The sequence below is a fragment of the Nicotiana tabacum genome, chromosome 16, assembly GCF_000715075.1.
Source record: "Nicotiana tabacum cultivar K326 chromosome 16, ASM71507v2, whole genome shotgun sequence".
NCBI lineage: Eukaryota > Viridiplantae > Streptophyta > Magnoliopsida > Solanales > Solanaceae > Nicotiana > Nicotiana tabacum.
The window spans coordinates 27,462,297-27,477,710 of record NC_134095.1 but is presented as its reverse complement, the minus strand read 5'-3'; the positions used below and the strand labels follow the sequence as shown (position 1 = coordinate 27,477,710).

At 33.5% G+C, this 15,414-nt stretch overlaps 1 protein-coding gene across 1 annotated transcript; it reads left to right on the top strand.

Annotated features, from left to right (window-relative positions):
- The first annotated feature begins 11,078 nt into the window (after positions 1-11,078).
- Positions 11,079-14,666, top strand: LOC107786953 (receptor-like protein kinase 7). Its single transcript, XM_016608466.2, has 2 exons — positions 11,079-13,734; positions 14,009-14,666. The coding sequence occupies exons 1-2, from the start codon at positions 11,178-11,180 to the stop codon at positions 14,398-14,400; spliced, it is 2,949 nt and encodes a 982-aa protein (XP_016463952.2). The 5' UTR covers positions 11,079-11,177; the 3' UTR covers positions 14,401-14,666.
- Positions 14,667-15,414: the final 748 nt, after the last annotated feature.

Below are 15,414 nucleotides of genomic sequence, written 5' to 3'. Positions count from 1 at the left end.
TCTTCCATTGGAGCTGATTTTGGAGCAACTTTGAGGTGCCATTTTCACCACCAAGCACGAGGTAAGTGGTTTCTGCTAGTTTTGAGTTAAATACTTGGATTATATACGGATTTGAGCATGAAAATGGGTAGAAACTTTGGGTTTGAGGGAAAACCTAGAAAATTAGTATTCTTGAATTTTGACCACGATTTTGGACATGAAATTGAGGGTAAATTATATATTTGAGTTCGTGAGGTTATGGGTAAACTTTATCTTCAAAAAATTTCGGAATCCGGGCACGTGGGCCCGAGGGCAATTTTGTCAACTTTTCGATCGGGGTTAGAAATTATTATAAATTGGGTTATTATGAGTAATTGAACATATATTAATAGGTTTACATAATTGTTGGCTAGTTTTGGAGCATTGTGCATCGATTTGAGACTTTGGAAGGGCGTGGAGCATTGTGCATCGATTTGAGACTTCGGAGCGAGGTGAGTCTCCTTTCTAACCTTGTAAGAGGGAATTGTCCCCATATGTGAAGTAATTGGATATGTGCTCTAATTCGTGAGGGCTACGTACGCACAAGGTGACGAGAGTCCGTGCATAGCTACTATTATGTTTAAATTCGGGTAGTCTAGGACTCAAAAGCATGCTATACCTGAAATATTTGCAATCTTATTGACAATCTAAATTGCCTAAATCATATAGAATTAGTAAATAAATTTTCTAAAAGGTTTAACCTCATTTTCTTAACTGATAAAAAAGAAATTTCTATTTCCCTAAATAATTGTTCCCTGATGACTTCTTGATTGACTCTCTGTGTGTGTTTAATTTTGGAACGAGCCGAACGTCTCGGCAGATTAAATAGATGCATCTATGGTTCGCGACATTCGACCTTCTGGCAGTGCACAGTTTAAATACCTAGTGGATCTAGTCGTACGACCTCGAAATAATTTGCGAATGCTTGTAATGCTTGCTTGAGATTTATACGCTGATATGGCCTCCCTGGTCTGAGATAAATTGATAAATAATAGATTATGAATTTGGAGACTTCTTAATGTAAAAAGGAATGTTTACTTGTTTCTTGACTTACTTGAACTTACTGTCGTCTCTAATAAATCCATGATTATTCATCTTATTCATATATTATTATTGGACCACTAGTAAGTATCGAAGTCGACTTCTCGTCTCTACTTCTTCGAGATTAAACGGGATACTCACTGGGTACACGTTGTTTTCGTACTCATACTACACTTGTTGTGCATTTTTGTTGCATAGGCGCACGTAAGTCTTGTGGCCTAGTTTGGCGCAGGGCATAATTGATACTGGGATTTAGGCGAGCTGCACCTCTTGAGACGATCCGCAGGCGGTAGAGTCTCTTTCAGAGTATTGTACTATATTTTCTTTTCTGTCCAATCTGTATTCCAGACAGTTATTGTACTTCATTTGATTTTCTAGTGATTGCTCATGCACTTGTGACACTGGGTTCTGGGATGATTATGGGATATTTAATATTAAAAGTTATAAATATTTTTATTTATTCAGTGATGATTACCTTTTTACTAGTTAAATTAAAGAAAATTTTGGTTCCTAAAGTTTAAAATGAGAGTTTAATTAATTACTCAATGTTGGCTTGCCTGACCGAGGTGTCCGGCGCCATCACGGCCTTTGATGGATTTTGGGTTGTGACAGCCCCGGTTGTTATTGCAACTTTGGATATCACCCTCGTTCTTATATAGAGGTATCATCGTAATCTATCTCCATTTTTCGGGCATCTTCTTCATCCTAAAAATGACATTAAATAATCCAGTGGGCCATTCCAAGCCCGCCCTACCTACAGTCTTTCAAAATTTTACCGTGATCTCGTCTGGACCAGTCGTTCTCCCCCTTCTCATCTTACGTATAGTCCCCTCAACCTCTTCGACTCTTATATGCCTCCAATACCCAAAGTCCCCATGGCTCTCTGAGTGTTTTAAGTCACATAGCTTAATGTTCCTATCCCGCTATTCATTCAAGAGTTTATAGAAATAAGTCTGTCATCTTTGTTGAATAAGTGCTTCATCCAATAAAACTCTGCCTTCCTCGTCCTTGATGCACTTCACTTGGTTCAGGTCATGGGCCTTCCTTTCTCGCACCTTGTAATACAAAAAATAATTATTTTAAATAGAGGTATTTTTATAATATACCTTATATGTCCTTGAAAACGTTGCTCAATTATTTTGTTTCAACACTATATATAGCTGATTTTTTTTTCATTTTTTACTTTATAAATAAATTTATTTATTTTGTAGGTAAATCCATAATGTAGAGTAAGATAAAAAAAATATTTAGAAAATATCAAAAAATAAATATTAATAATTTAGAGGAAAATTAGATATTTGGCTAAAAAAAAGTTTGAGAAATTTCGTTGAATGACCTTTTGAATGCTATAGAAATAGTAAAGTGACTTTTCTGTTACAAATAAAAAATAAAATAACTTTACTGGATAATTCGAATAGTTCAATGGCCATTTGGATAATCTGTTAGATGTTTCTCCTGATTTTCTTACCATATTTGGTTAATTGGATTTTCCTTCTTGTAGACGTAAACTATAAATCTCTCATATTTGACTAGTTTATTTTTTGTAAGAAAATGTTTGGATATCTATAAATTGAGGATCCTTCCTTCTCATTCAGTAGTATCCATAATGCAACCATAAGGGGCTTGAAAGTCTTGGTTAGGGGGAGAATTTCGGGACAAGTATTAGCATGTCACTTATGTTTGCCTCTTTGTGAGGTTATTTCTCTCCATATTTTATACTCTATTTTATATAGTGTCGTAGATGTAAGTCAATTGACTGAACCATGTTAAATGGTTGTGTCTCTTTTGGTATATTTCTCTATTGTTGTCTGATTTATCGTTGTTTAGGGTTTAATTTACTAATTTCCGCATGACACCTGATTATTTTGGTCAAAACATAACGGACTCTAACCTTATTTGATCTACGTTTAGTTGGTGTTATCATATTTGAAGTTTTTTTTTTTCATTTGCAAGTATGCTTTGTAATTTGAACAATTAATTAAATGAGTCCATAAAATTTGACTTATGATTCTTTCGAATACAAACGTCGGAGACAATCACATGTATTAATGGGTAAAAATTTATCTTCACCCCAATGCGTACACCAAATTAATATCTTCTATCGCTTAGTTATAGCTAATTAATATGTACAATTTCTTTAATAATCACTTGTTTATGATAAATTTATATGATTTGATATAAACATTACAGCCGGTAAGTATTATCCATATGCATGTGTGTATCAGGGTGTGCATCTGTGACTTATAGCTCTCATTATTAGTTAGTCCTATATGATTAGAAATATTATATCACCCCTAGCTACAATGTCCTTGACCGATAATGTCGTTTTCGTTTCTTTGTTCATTTGTAATAGAGGTTGAGTAAAATTTACATTTGATTCTTGCCATGGTTACATTTGATTAATAACTAATACATGTACTTGAATGAATAATCAAGGATAAATGAGCAAAGAGAACAGTTGATTATAAAGTTTGATTTGCTATAGTAAGAGTAACTTGATTATAAGTTTGTTTGTTGTTGTATTGGAATGTAGAACGTGCCAATGCATGGAGCCAAACCGTCCATGAGTCATGACTCATGATCTTGAGGTTTTCGTGCTTAATAATTAGAGAATTAGTGTTACTTAGTAGAGTGTGTAATTTCTCTTTCTCTTCACTCGATTAATGATTAATCACGAAATGAATAATTTTTCGAAACCTTTTGTCTTACTTATGTGACTGTCCATGCTTCCATGACGTGGCTGTATCATTTGATGTGCTTTTGGCAATTGGCACTGTGTGATAAAAGGCATAGATATGATGTCCCAACACACTCTTCATTTCACAATCCTCATGTTGGCATATTCTCTTATTTTGCTTGCTTGACCATTTTCCTTTCACGTGAAAATTTTGAATAATTCACGTGCAAACAAAGGTGGACTTAGAATTTTTGAAAGTGGGGGACACTATTATCAAATAAAAATTTGCGCAAATATTAGAGCCAAAGTCGAACTTCTGCTAAAAGTCAAGTTATGTCTCCCAACTCGACCCATGCAACTGTCTAAGATTTTATCTTAGGGTGCCAATCAAAATATATACTGTATATATTATTTAAGATATATGCACATTTAAACTACCCCTTACCCAAAGGGTAGGTCCGCCTTTAGTACAAAATAAAGGACAAATAAAAGATATATATATATATATATATATATATATATATATATAATATGTATATATTATTAATTTTAAAATATTTGACAATATTATGAATAATTTAATTGATAATAACAAGTTTTCGCTCTATTTTTTCAAATAACTATTGTATCAGAAGTGCATAAGATTAAATTCAAATATAAGTGGTTATGATGATCCTGCAGCTAGAATGAAACTTAAATGGAATGGCTCTAATTACTGGACTTCGTGTGCACTAATTTCTTACATTTAACAGAGTCATGTATTAATTCAATTGGTGTGACGTCTATGTACTATAAATTTGTAGGTTCAAATCTTTATGCACCTGTTTGAATATCAACAAATTTAAAGAAAGGGATTTGACATTCAAAGTCTAAATACAGTTCATGTCATCTCTCTCTTTTTCAATTATTTTGATTGATATCTAGAAAGTATAACATTTAGAATCATAAAATTTTTAAATTTTTTATGTGAAGTCCAATTTTTCTTCGTCCAAACGGGATAAGCATTAGTGGTGCAGGTTCATTAGTTCATAAGTTTTGACCGTGCTTGATTCAGATTATCCATAATTGCGCATTAAGCATAATAAACTATTAAATATTGGTGCACTCAATAAATGTGAACTTTTTTAAAAAGAATTTATTTATTTTTTAACTTCAAAGAGAAATGGAAAAAAATTAGTGGGTGAAGAATAAGTGGTGTAATGGAATGACAAATTGAATCCTAATATTTTTTAGTAATTGTTGGATCATCAAAATAATTGGGGGGGGGGGGGGTATATCTGCAACATTGACATTTAGGACTCACTAGAGGCTAATTTAAATGATTGTTCTAAGAAGTTTGGGACTTTATTAGTCATCAAATTCTCTTATTTATTTGTGCCTCGTTTTTCATATCAAGCAGCACCGTTTTTGTTTTAAATTTGACGTGACTAATAAACCGAAGTAGGACACATAATAATGTAATTTTAGAGATGGGTTATCTTTTTTTTTTTAAAGCTGACCCTAATTATCAGATGAACTGCAAGCATGTAGTATTATAAAAGGCTAAAACAAAGTGAAAAGAAGGAATCTTGATATTAGAATAGTGATGTTGATTGAATCAGTGAATATTTGGCAACAACTCCTGAAAAAATAATCATTCCACACGTTCGATCTTGGAGTTGCTGATTTGAAAAGCAAAAAAAATGTTAACCATTTGCTAAGCTTTTTACAAATTAAATACGAGAAAAGAAGAGAAAAATAATTAAAAAACAAAGAAATCCACGTGGTTGTTAGGGTCAAAGTAGGCGGCTTTGATGGTTCCATGTAATAGTCTACTTGTCTGCATATACAGACAGTTCCAGAAATCACAAAGAAAATAGAAAGTGAAAGCAAGTGGAAATATGAACTGCACTCTACCTCATTTAATTCAATCCTGACAAAAATCATATGCAGTCTTCTATCTCGTCTCCCCCTCGCCCCCACACTCTCGACTGAAAATTTTTCTTGTCTCGTCAATAAAGAAAAATGTAATCCATAATAAATTAATAAAACTGAACCGAAGTGAATATACATTCCTATCGAATTACATGCATTGTCTTCAAATTCCGAGTCTAGGCTCTACGATATATATCTTTTTCATATTTTATAACTTACGTGTGTGGCACTGCCAAAATTAAGCTGAGGTTAATTAGTTGTTCCTCACATAGTCACATGATATTCTCAAGAAATAGATACCCGCAAGTATAGCAAATTACTACTTCTGTATACGGAACTAATTCAACCTAGAAAGGTGGATTAGTACCATCAAGGCATCAACGTACTTATGTATTCTGAGATTTGTTTGTCTCAAAAAGAATTTACCTTTTTTGTCTATATAAACAGCTCTATATACCTAACCGAGTACGTTTCACATGGTAAACACTTAACAAAAGAGTTAACATTATTGTTTAATGATAATGATGAGATTTTTTTCAACAATATATATATCATTGTAAAATAGTACTTGAAATTTTAAGTTCAATTTGTCATTTTTTTTGGGATACTCATACTAGTCGAATATAAGTTTCATAAACTGAAGAAGTCATTATGTATTTCTTTATTTCTACCCTTTTGGGTACCATCATACAGAAAATAGTTTTTCAACTACTATACCCGTGCCCGCTAGGATTGGGTGAGTGGTTTCTCATATAGGCGACCTGCGATCGTTTTCCATCACCAGCAGCTTCCTCAACTAGAGCTCGTTGCACAGAGCTTGCCCCGTGTGATTTATATTTTTTATGTGGTTTGCGAGCTATTATGCCGTGAACAAGTTAGCAATTGCACACCCGAAGAATAAGGGATGCGAGTTTCCCCGGAAATTTCCACACACAAGGAAAAAAACTACTATCCCTTCCATTACATATTACCTTATGTTATAACAAATATATTATATTATGGATGTTCATTTAATACTCCGTTATAAATAAGCTTCTTGAAGAAGCTTATCCATATGGGACTCCACCGTAAATATGTTTATCTGTTGGTATTCTATTGAAAATAAGCCTCCTGAAGAATCTTATCATTTCGGTAGTTCGTTATGGATAAATATTACCCTCAGTAGAAGATTATTTATATCTGGTACGGTAGCAGCTTATACAACAGCTTACTAGCAACTTACACAACAGCTTGCAGTAGCAGCTTACACAGCAGCTTGCAGTAGCAACATACAAGCAGCTTACACTAAAGCTTGCAGTAGTAGCTTATACAACAGCTTTCTTTCTTCTATAAAATAGAGGAAATTTCAGTTCATTATATATAGGGGTGTGCATTTGATTTATCGATTCGATTTTGACCCTTATCGATAATTACTTATTGATTGTCGATTTGTACATATGCTTATCATTATCGTTTCAATAAGGTTTCGATTTTTTCGATTTCGATTTATCGATTTTTGGGGCTTATCGATTCGGTTATCGATTGCACCAATAAGAAAATTTGTGGGATTCCATGGAAAGTATATCGCTATAAATCTAGATAGGTTGTTTCCAATATACCCTCGGCTCAGGAAAATAAACTACATTAATGGTGCAAAATGTCTTTACACGTTTGATAAATACTTATTTAAATTCAAATAGAAAATTAGTGTAACTGTTTTAGAAGTGTTCTGTTTTCTTGGCATTCAACATGTGTCAGCTTCCTTCGAGTGTTGCCACTCGAATTTACATACATGGGTCAACCTTGTCCGTCTTTGGAGCATTCGTTCCTAGACTCAGTCATGTCATCCTCTTCAGCCATGTCATCTTCTTCACTACTTGAGGCTTCAGCCACAATATTGCAAGCAAAAAGGAAGATATTTGCAAAATGAGTTTTCGAGAAGATTCCGCAAGCTCTAAGGAGGGGTTGCTTCGAAAAGCATTATTGCTACCAAAAGAAAAAGACATTGCACAGACGAGTTTTAGAGATGATTCAGCTAGCTCTGACGAAGGGCTTATTAGGAAGCCACTGTTGTATACTAGAAGTTGGTATCGAATGGGCTCAAGACAATCCAGCAATAGCATGATGGAATCATCGGCCCAAATGTTAGTGTTTCCAGAAAAGGCCATCTATGAACTGCATTTTTTAGTATATATTATTGGTTTATCGATAAACCGATAACCGAAGAGGATAAAATCGAAATCTATAACTCAATAAGGAAAATTTCAAAATCGAAATCGAAATCGATAAATCGATATCGATAAACTGATAACAAATAATCGATTCGATTTATCGATAAACCGATTTGAATGCACACCCCTAATTATATACATCAATTTGAAAGTTGAATAAAAACATCAATCTCCCTCTATACTTGTTTTTGGTTTATTTACTTTACAATTTTTATTTCATAACACGTTATCAACGCGAGACTCTGCCTTGAGCACTTACCTTGAAAGATGTATTACTATAGTTATCCTCGTCCAAAGGCATCGGTTCTCACTGTAAGTAAGATCAAACTATTGTATTTATGGATTTCTACCCTTTTTACAATGGGTTGAACGATTGATATTTCTTTGGCATTAGTATTTTATAATATTAGCAAAGTAAGCATGGAAATGATTCCATGTTTGTCTTAAAGGTTTTACTTTATCACTTTGTCATTATGAATGACAAATTATTTTCCCTTGCTGCTTTTCTACCTTGAAGTAAGTTTGTAGCAAAGGACTGTAATTTTTACATTTTCATATATTGCTTAACATTAACTATTTTGTTGAGTTGAGTTAGCAAAAGTCTATGGATATAAATCAGATCCAATCACCATAATTAAAAGTTATACTCAAAAGGTTAGTACTTTCTTCATATCAGACATCCCTGATTTTTGCTATTAACAGTATTATTTTTGTTCATTGGTCCTAAGGAGTCTAATTGGTTCACTTAGTAGTTCATGCCATAAATTTTTTTCTGAAGAAAAATATTATGAGAAGGGACCATAATTTATTATTTTCATCTCTATTGATGGTTAAGTATGGGAGTTTTCAAGAAATATTTAGCCACCAGTAGTGGCAACATTTCCTAAGTCTTGTTATGGCTTAATTTATGGTTCATTTGAACTCTAACAGAGTACGACCACCAGAAGTGGCAATGTTTCGTATATCTCATTGTAACTAAATTTTGTTAACCACCAGAAGTGGTATATGCCTATGACCACCAAAAGTGACAATTTAGGCTTTCTATGGTTACAATTGAAGGTAATTTTTTTCGAAACTTTCTCTATATTATTTGCATGCATCGATTTGCTTCTGAAGTAGCATTATCTTAAAAGAGGTTCTAAGCTATTATACAATTTGGTGTGATTAATGCACGTTTAGATAATTATGTTACGTTCCCTGAAGGATGAGAACTTTTGATAAATGCTAATCCATTCCTTGAAGTAAATGTGACAATATTAATAAAGCTCATAAATATGAATGCGCTTTTGATGTAAATGTATTACAATTTACCTCCAAAGAGGTAATATGATTGAGAGAATATATACTCAATTTTTCGTATTTTAATTTTGCTCATGAAGAAGTAACACAATTGAAATTCTCTCCTGAAGCAGGAAAATATTGTATGAAACTTTGTCTTTCTGTGCTTAAATAAAATAATAAGCTATTCAAAGTTATTTTTGAAGCACATTTTCATTCCTTGGAGTGAATGAAGAAACACCACAACTCACCTCCTGAAGAGTAGAGTAACAAAGGATATAAATCTTGTTTTTGTGGCATAAAGATCATTGTCGCACGTACCCGTTGTACGTAAAATATCTTAGATAATTTTATTAAATATCAATACAAAGCAAAAGTATTCTTGTTGAATGCTTTCTACTACAATCACATTAATATGTTATGGTTAGTTATCGAGTTCCCCGAAGAAAATAACAATTCATGTATCTTTCCTGAAGGATGTAATGACTATGTGGTTACTGCTTTAATATAAAATATTCAGATATTAATGGCGTTTCTTCCTAAAGGAGATATTTGTCACAAAGTTGGTGGTAAAAATACTGAAATTCTTAATTTCTTACATTTATAAATTTAGAATTGTCTTTATAATGTTCATTTTACTATGATTTTCTCTCATGATACAATAAGTGTCTGAGCAATATTTGATAGTATAAAATATATCAACAACTCCTGAAGAGCTAACTGTTTGTCTAGAAGACACATGACACTAGTAGTGTCTGATAAATATTAAATTGTGGATAATAAATGAAGGCTCTCAAAGAGTTTATATACAATATGTCATTCATATTATATGATTATGGTCAAAACATATGTTGTAGTAAACTTGAAGTTTACTAATACAAATGACTAACATATTGAGACTACAAATGATTGGAAGATTGAAAATCTTCAAGTTTCTGCAATCATAGGGGGTAAAATAATATGTATGTGAGAACTTACCCGCCTTATTCTTCAATTTTGTACTGAGGTAAAAGTAGCTACAGTAAATCAAAAATTCGCCGATACAAAAGTAGCCATAGTAAATTAGAAGTTTACTAATGCAAAAGTTTATGCCATAGTAAACCAGAAGTTCACTAAGAGATAACACATGTCATGATGAACCTTGAAGTTTTCATTTGTCATTTTTAAATGAGTTATTTGAGAATTCAGATAAGCATATACTGAAGAACTAGAAGATTCTTCAAGAATTCTCTTGTGTTGCTTATTCTCATAATAAATTGATTATACCAGCTAAAGTTGGGACTAAGACCCCTGATTCAGAAATATATAAAAGGTGAATATGGGCCCATTCACCTATCATGTGAACCATTTATAGATGCATATATAAAATGGTTATATGTGTGTTCACTGTCAACCTGCAGTTTGACATTTGAAATTGTTTTTCTCAACTAATAGCATAACTTTCAGATTATGAAATCAAGACACCTCATAATTAGTGGTTACACAACAGCTTGCAGTAACAGCTTATACAACAACATCATTTCATCTATAAATAGAGGAATTTTAAGTTCATTATATACGTCAATTTGAAAGTTGAATAAAAACATCAATCTCCCTCTATACTTGTCTTTGATTTATTTACTTTACAATTTTTATTTCATAATTGCTGCATTTTTCGACTTTTAGTTAAGTAACATTAACTTTTAAATAATTAATTATAAACTATTTAAAAGTCAAACAAGTTACTTATATGAAAATTTTGTATTATACATCAAGTTTATGTCAACTCTTTTTCTCAAAACTTAAAACACAAAATGCTTAGCCGGCATTTTCCGATTTTTAAGAAACAAAAATCCTTTACTTTATTTTTCTGACATAACAAAATCATTTTCTTACAAGTGGAGAAACAGTAATAAAATAAATAAATAAATAAACAGTAAGATATAAAATGTGAACGCCTATAATTCGTTAAAAGCTGGCACTCTCCATAGTCGTCGTCTCTCACACGTTTTTATTTAGCCAGAGACAAAACTTCTCCTCCGTCAACTCCTCTGTCAAATATGGCGGCGCTATTGAATTGCCGGCCGGAACTTATGTTCTTCTCTATATTCTCTTTCTTCTCCGTCGCTTTTTCCGACGAGCTTCAAACACTTTTATCCATCAAATCCTCTTTAACAAACCCCACCACCAAAACCAATGTATTCAAAAACTGGGAACCCAATACTCCTCTTTGTAATTTCACTGGCATCAAATGCAATTCCAATGGCTCAGTCAAAGAACTCGAACTATCAAGTCAAAGCCTATCTGGTTTTGTCCCTTTTGATAAAATATGTTCTCTTAACTCATTGGAAAAACTCTCTTTGGGTTTCAACTCACTCTCTGGACGTGTAACTAACGACTTGAACAATTGTGTTAGCTTGAATTACTTGGACGTTGGGAATAATGACTTCACAGGGACTTTTCCTGATATATCTTCACTTAGTGAATTAACCCATTTTTACGCTAATAAAAGTGGGTTTTCAGGAAAATTTCCGGGGAATTCTGTTGCAAATATGAGCAAACTGATTGTTCTTAGCCTTGGTGATAATTCATTTGATCGAACTCCGTTCCCTGAGGTGATTCTGAGGCTTGATAGTTTGAACTGGTTGTACTTGTCGAATTGTGGCCTTGAAGGGGAAATTCCAGAAGGAATTGGAAATCTTACGGAACTGATCAATTTAGAGCTGTCAATGAATCATCTTACTGGTGAAATTCCTTCTGGAATTACAAAGCTAACGAAATTATGGCAACTTGAGTTATATGAAAACGAGTTAACAGGGAAGTTGCCAGTTGGATTCGGGAATTTAACAAGTCTCGAATATTTTGATGCTTCGACTAATTACCTGTACGGTGATTTATCAGAAATTCGAGAGTTAAATAATTTGGTAAGTTTGCAGTTATTGCAGAATGAATTTTCAGGGGAAGTACCAGTGGAATTGGGGGAGTTCAAAAAACTTGTGAATGTGTCTTTGTATACTAACAAGTTAACAGGTCAACTTCCACAGAAGTTGGGTTCTTGGGCTAATTTCGATTTTATTGATATATCGGAGAATAATTTCACTGGTCTAATTCCACCGGATATGTGTAAGAAGGGAACAATGAGAGGATTATTGATACTTGAAAACAATTTCACAGGTGAAATTCCAGAAAGTTATGGAAATTGTACAACATTGGAGCGGTTTAGAGTGAGCAAGAATTCGCTTTCTGGTGTAATTCCAGCTGGAATTTGGGGGTTGCCGAAACTCCAAATAATTGATGTTGCAATGAATAATTTTGAAGGTTTTATTACTTCTAATATTGGAAATGCAAAATCTTTAGGTGAAATTTATGTTGCTAATAATAAATTTTCTGGTGAGTTGCCTTTGGAAATTTCAAAGGCTACTTCTTTGGTGAGAATTGATTGTAGTAACAATCAGTTTTCAGGTGAAATTCCAGGGACAATTGGTGAGCTGAAGAAGCTTGGTAATCTTTATTTACAGAAGAACAAGTTTTCTGGTTCAATACCAGATTCTTTAGGCTCTTGTGTTTCATTAAGTGAGATTAACATGGCTCATAATTCGCTTATTGGATCAATTCCTGTTTCTTTGGGGTCATTTCCGACTTTAACTTCATTAAACTTGTCGGAAAATCAGCTCACGGGGCAGATTCCGACAAGTTTATCACATCTGAAGTTAAATCTTCTTGATTTTTCCAACAATCAGTTGACTGGACCAATACCGGATTCTCTATCAATTGATGCTTATAAGGGTAGCTTTTCTGGAAATAATGGTCTTTGTAGCCAAAACATTAAGCATTTTCGTCGATGTTTTGGTGAATCTGGAAAGCCTAGAGAATTGCACACCCTTTTGCTTTGTTTGTTCGTGGCTGTGATTGTTGTGCTCCTTTCACTTGCGGGTTTCATGTACTTGAAGAAGAAGAATGAGAAAGTACATGAGAGGTCTTTGAAGGAACATTCTTGGAATACAAAGTCATTCCATATACTGACTTTCACAGAGGATGAGATTCTTGATGGAATTAAACATGATAATTTGATTGGAAAAGGTGGTTCTGGGAGTGTATACAGAGTGCAGCTTGCAGATGGCACAGATTTTGCTGTAAAGCATATTTGGACCTCTGATTCAGGAGGAAGGAAAATGTCAGGAACAACATCACCAATGTTGGGAAAACGTGGGATGAAGTCGAAAGAATTTGAGGCTGAGGTTCAAACACTGAGCTCAATTCGACATGTGAATGTTGTGAAATTGTATTGTAGTATAACGAGTGAGGACTCGAGCTTGTTGGTGTATGAGTATATGCCGAATGGGAGCTTGTGGGATCGATTGCACACTTGCAAGAAGATGCCACTTGATTGGGAGACGAGGTACGAGATAGCTCTTGGTGCAGCCAAAGGATTGGAGTATTTGCACCATGGTTGTGATAAGCCAGTCATTCACAGGGATGTTAAGTCTAGTAATATCTTGTTGGATGAGCTTTTCAAGCCAAGAATTGCTGATTTTGGTCTTGCTAAGATTGCACAAGCTGATTCAAACAAAGATTCAACTCATGTCATTGCAGGAACACATGGATATATTGCTCCTGGTAAGATAGTTCATTTTAGTTAATTTGTGTATGTAGATTGAGTTTAAATCCTGTACACGTACATTATATACGTCTTTTACACAATCAGGTAAAATTGACATACAACAATAGCTAACTCTTCATATAATCATGACACAGTATCTGGGAAAATACAGTGAGTCGTGTTAGTATATATATATAAGTTAAATCCAATGTAGATTATCTATTGATTTTGGTCATTGGGGTTCTGAATTCGTGTATCGTTTTTGACTTATTTGAGTTTTTGGCGTTGCAGAATATGGATACACGCACAAAGTGAACGAGAAAAGTGATGTATATAGTTTCGGAGTGGTTTTGATGGAGCTAATATCTGGGAAAAGGCCAATAGAACCAGAATATGGAGAGAATAGCAACATAGTAACATGGGTGAGCAGCAAATTGAAGAGCAAGGAGAGTGTGTTAAGCATAGTGGATTCAAGTATCCCAGAAGCTTTTAAGGAAGATGCAATCAAAGTCTTAAGAATTGCCATTGTCTGCACAGATAGGCTTCCATCTTTAAGGCCAACAATGAGAAATGTAGTCAAAATGCTGGAAGATGCAGAGCCCTGCAAATTGGTTGGGATAATTGTAAGCAAAGATGATAGTAGTAACAAGGCTGAGCAATTAAAGGATCACACCAAGATATAATTGAAAAGTTTTAGCTGGATAATTTCATACCACGTCGTCCTCTTCACTCTTCAACCCGATCTCTATGTTTTGAAATCAATATTCCTTAGAACGTTGTATCTTGTAGCAGTATGTAAAGTTTTGAAGATGGCCTCCTGGCATTGTAACATATAGTAGAAGCTAGATTCATATTAGTGTATTTAATAGAGAATTTAGAGATGCATGGCATAAGTGCCATAAGATGTACTACTTGTATGTGCTCAATAATGATGGTTCTGTAATTCAAATCCAAGTGTAAAATGCCTACCACTTGTCTTAAATCATGTGTTCAATAATTACCGTACAATATGCAACATAAATAATTTTATTAAAATATAAGGTATTTTCTTTTCCGTTCCGATTTGGATTCATAGATCACATTCGACTCATGACTATTAGCACCTTTTGAAGCTAGGAAAGATAAACAAAATAACTGAGGGAAAGTGAAAACTTTCCTTTGGTTTGGCGAAAGGAAAATGAGCAACACAAATATTAGTAGGGAATGTACCAAAGAAAGATACTATTTACCAATAATTAACCATTTTAGCCATGCTACTAAACATAGCCCCAAAAAATACAAATGATATACAACATTCAGAAAATATAGGCAAAATAAGATTTTTTTTTCAATGAGTATTGTTGCGATTCATTGAAAACACACAAATGAGGCAATATGCAAAATTTGACGAAGTTTGAAAGCGAGTTAGACTAGTTTGAAGTCAAAATTCATTATCAATGATATAAAATATTTAAAGAAAGGCAAAAAAGGATTTTTTTTATGGGTATCTTTGGAATTCATTGAAAACATATAAATGAGACAATATACAGAATTTAAGCAAGATTGGAGGTGATTTGGACTGGTTTGGTATCAAAATTTGTAGTTAAAATCGAGTTTGAAAGATTCTTCAGTGACACATGTATCACGTATGTATCTCACGTATAGGTATACATGGATAATACATGTAATACACATTTGATACACATATGATATATATA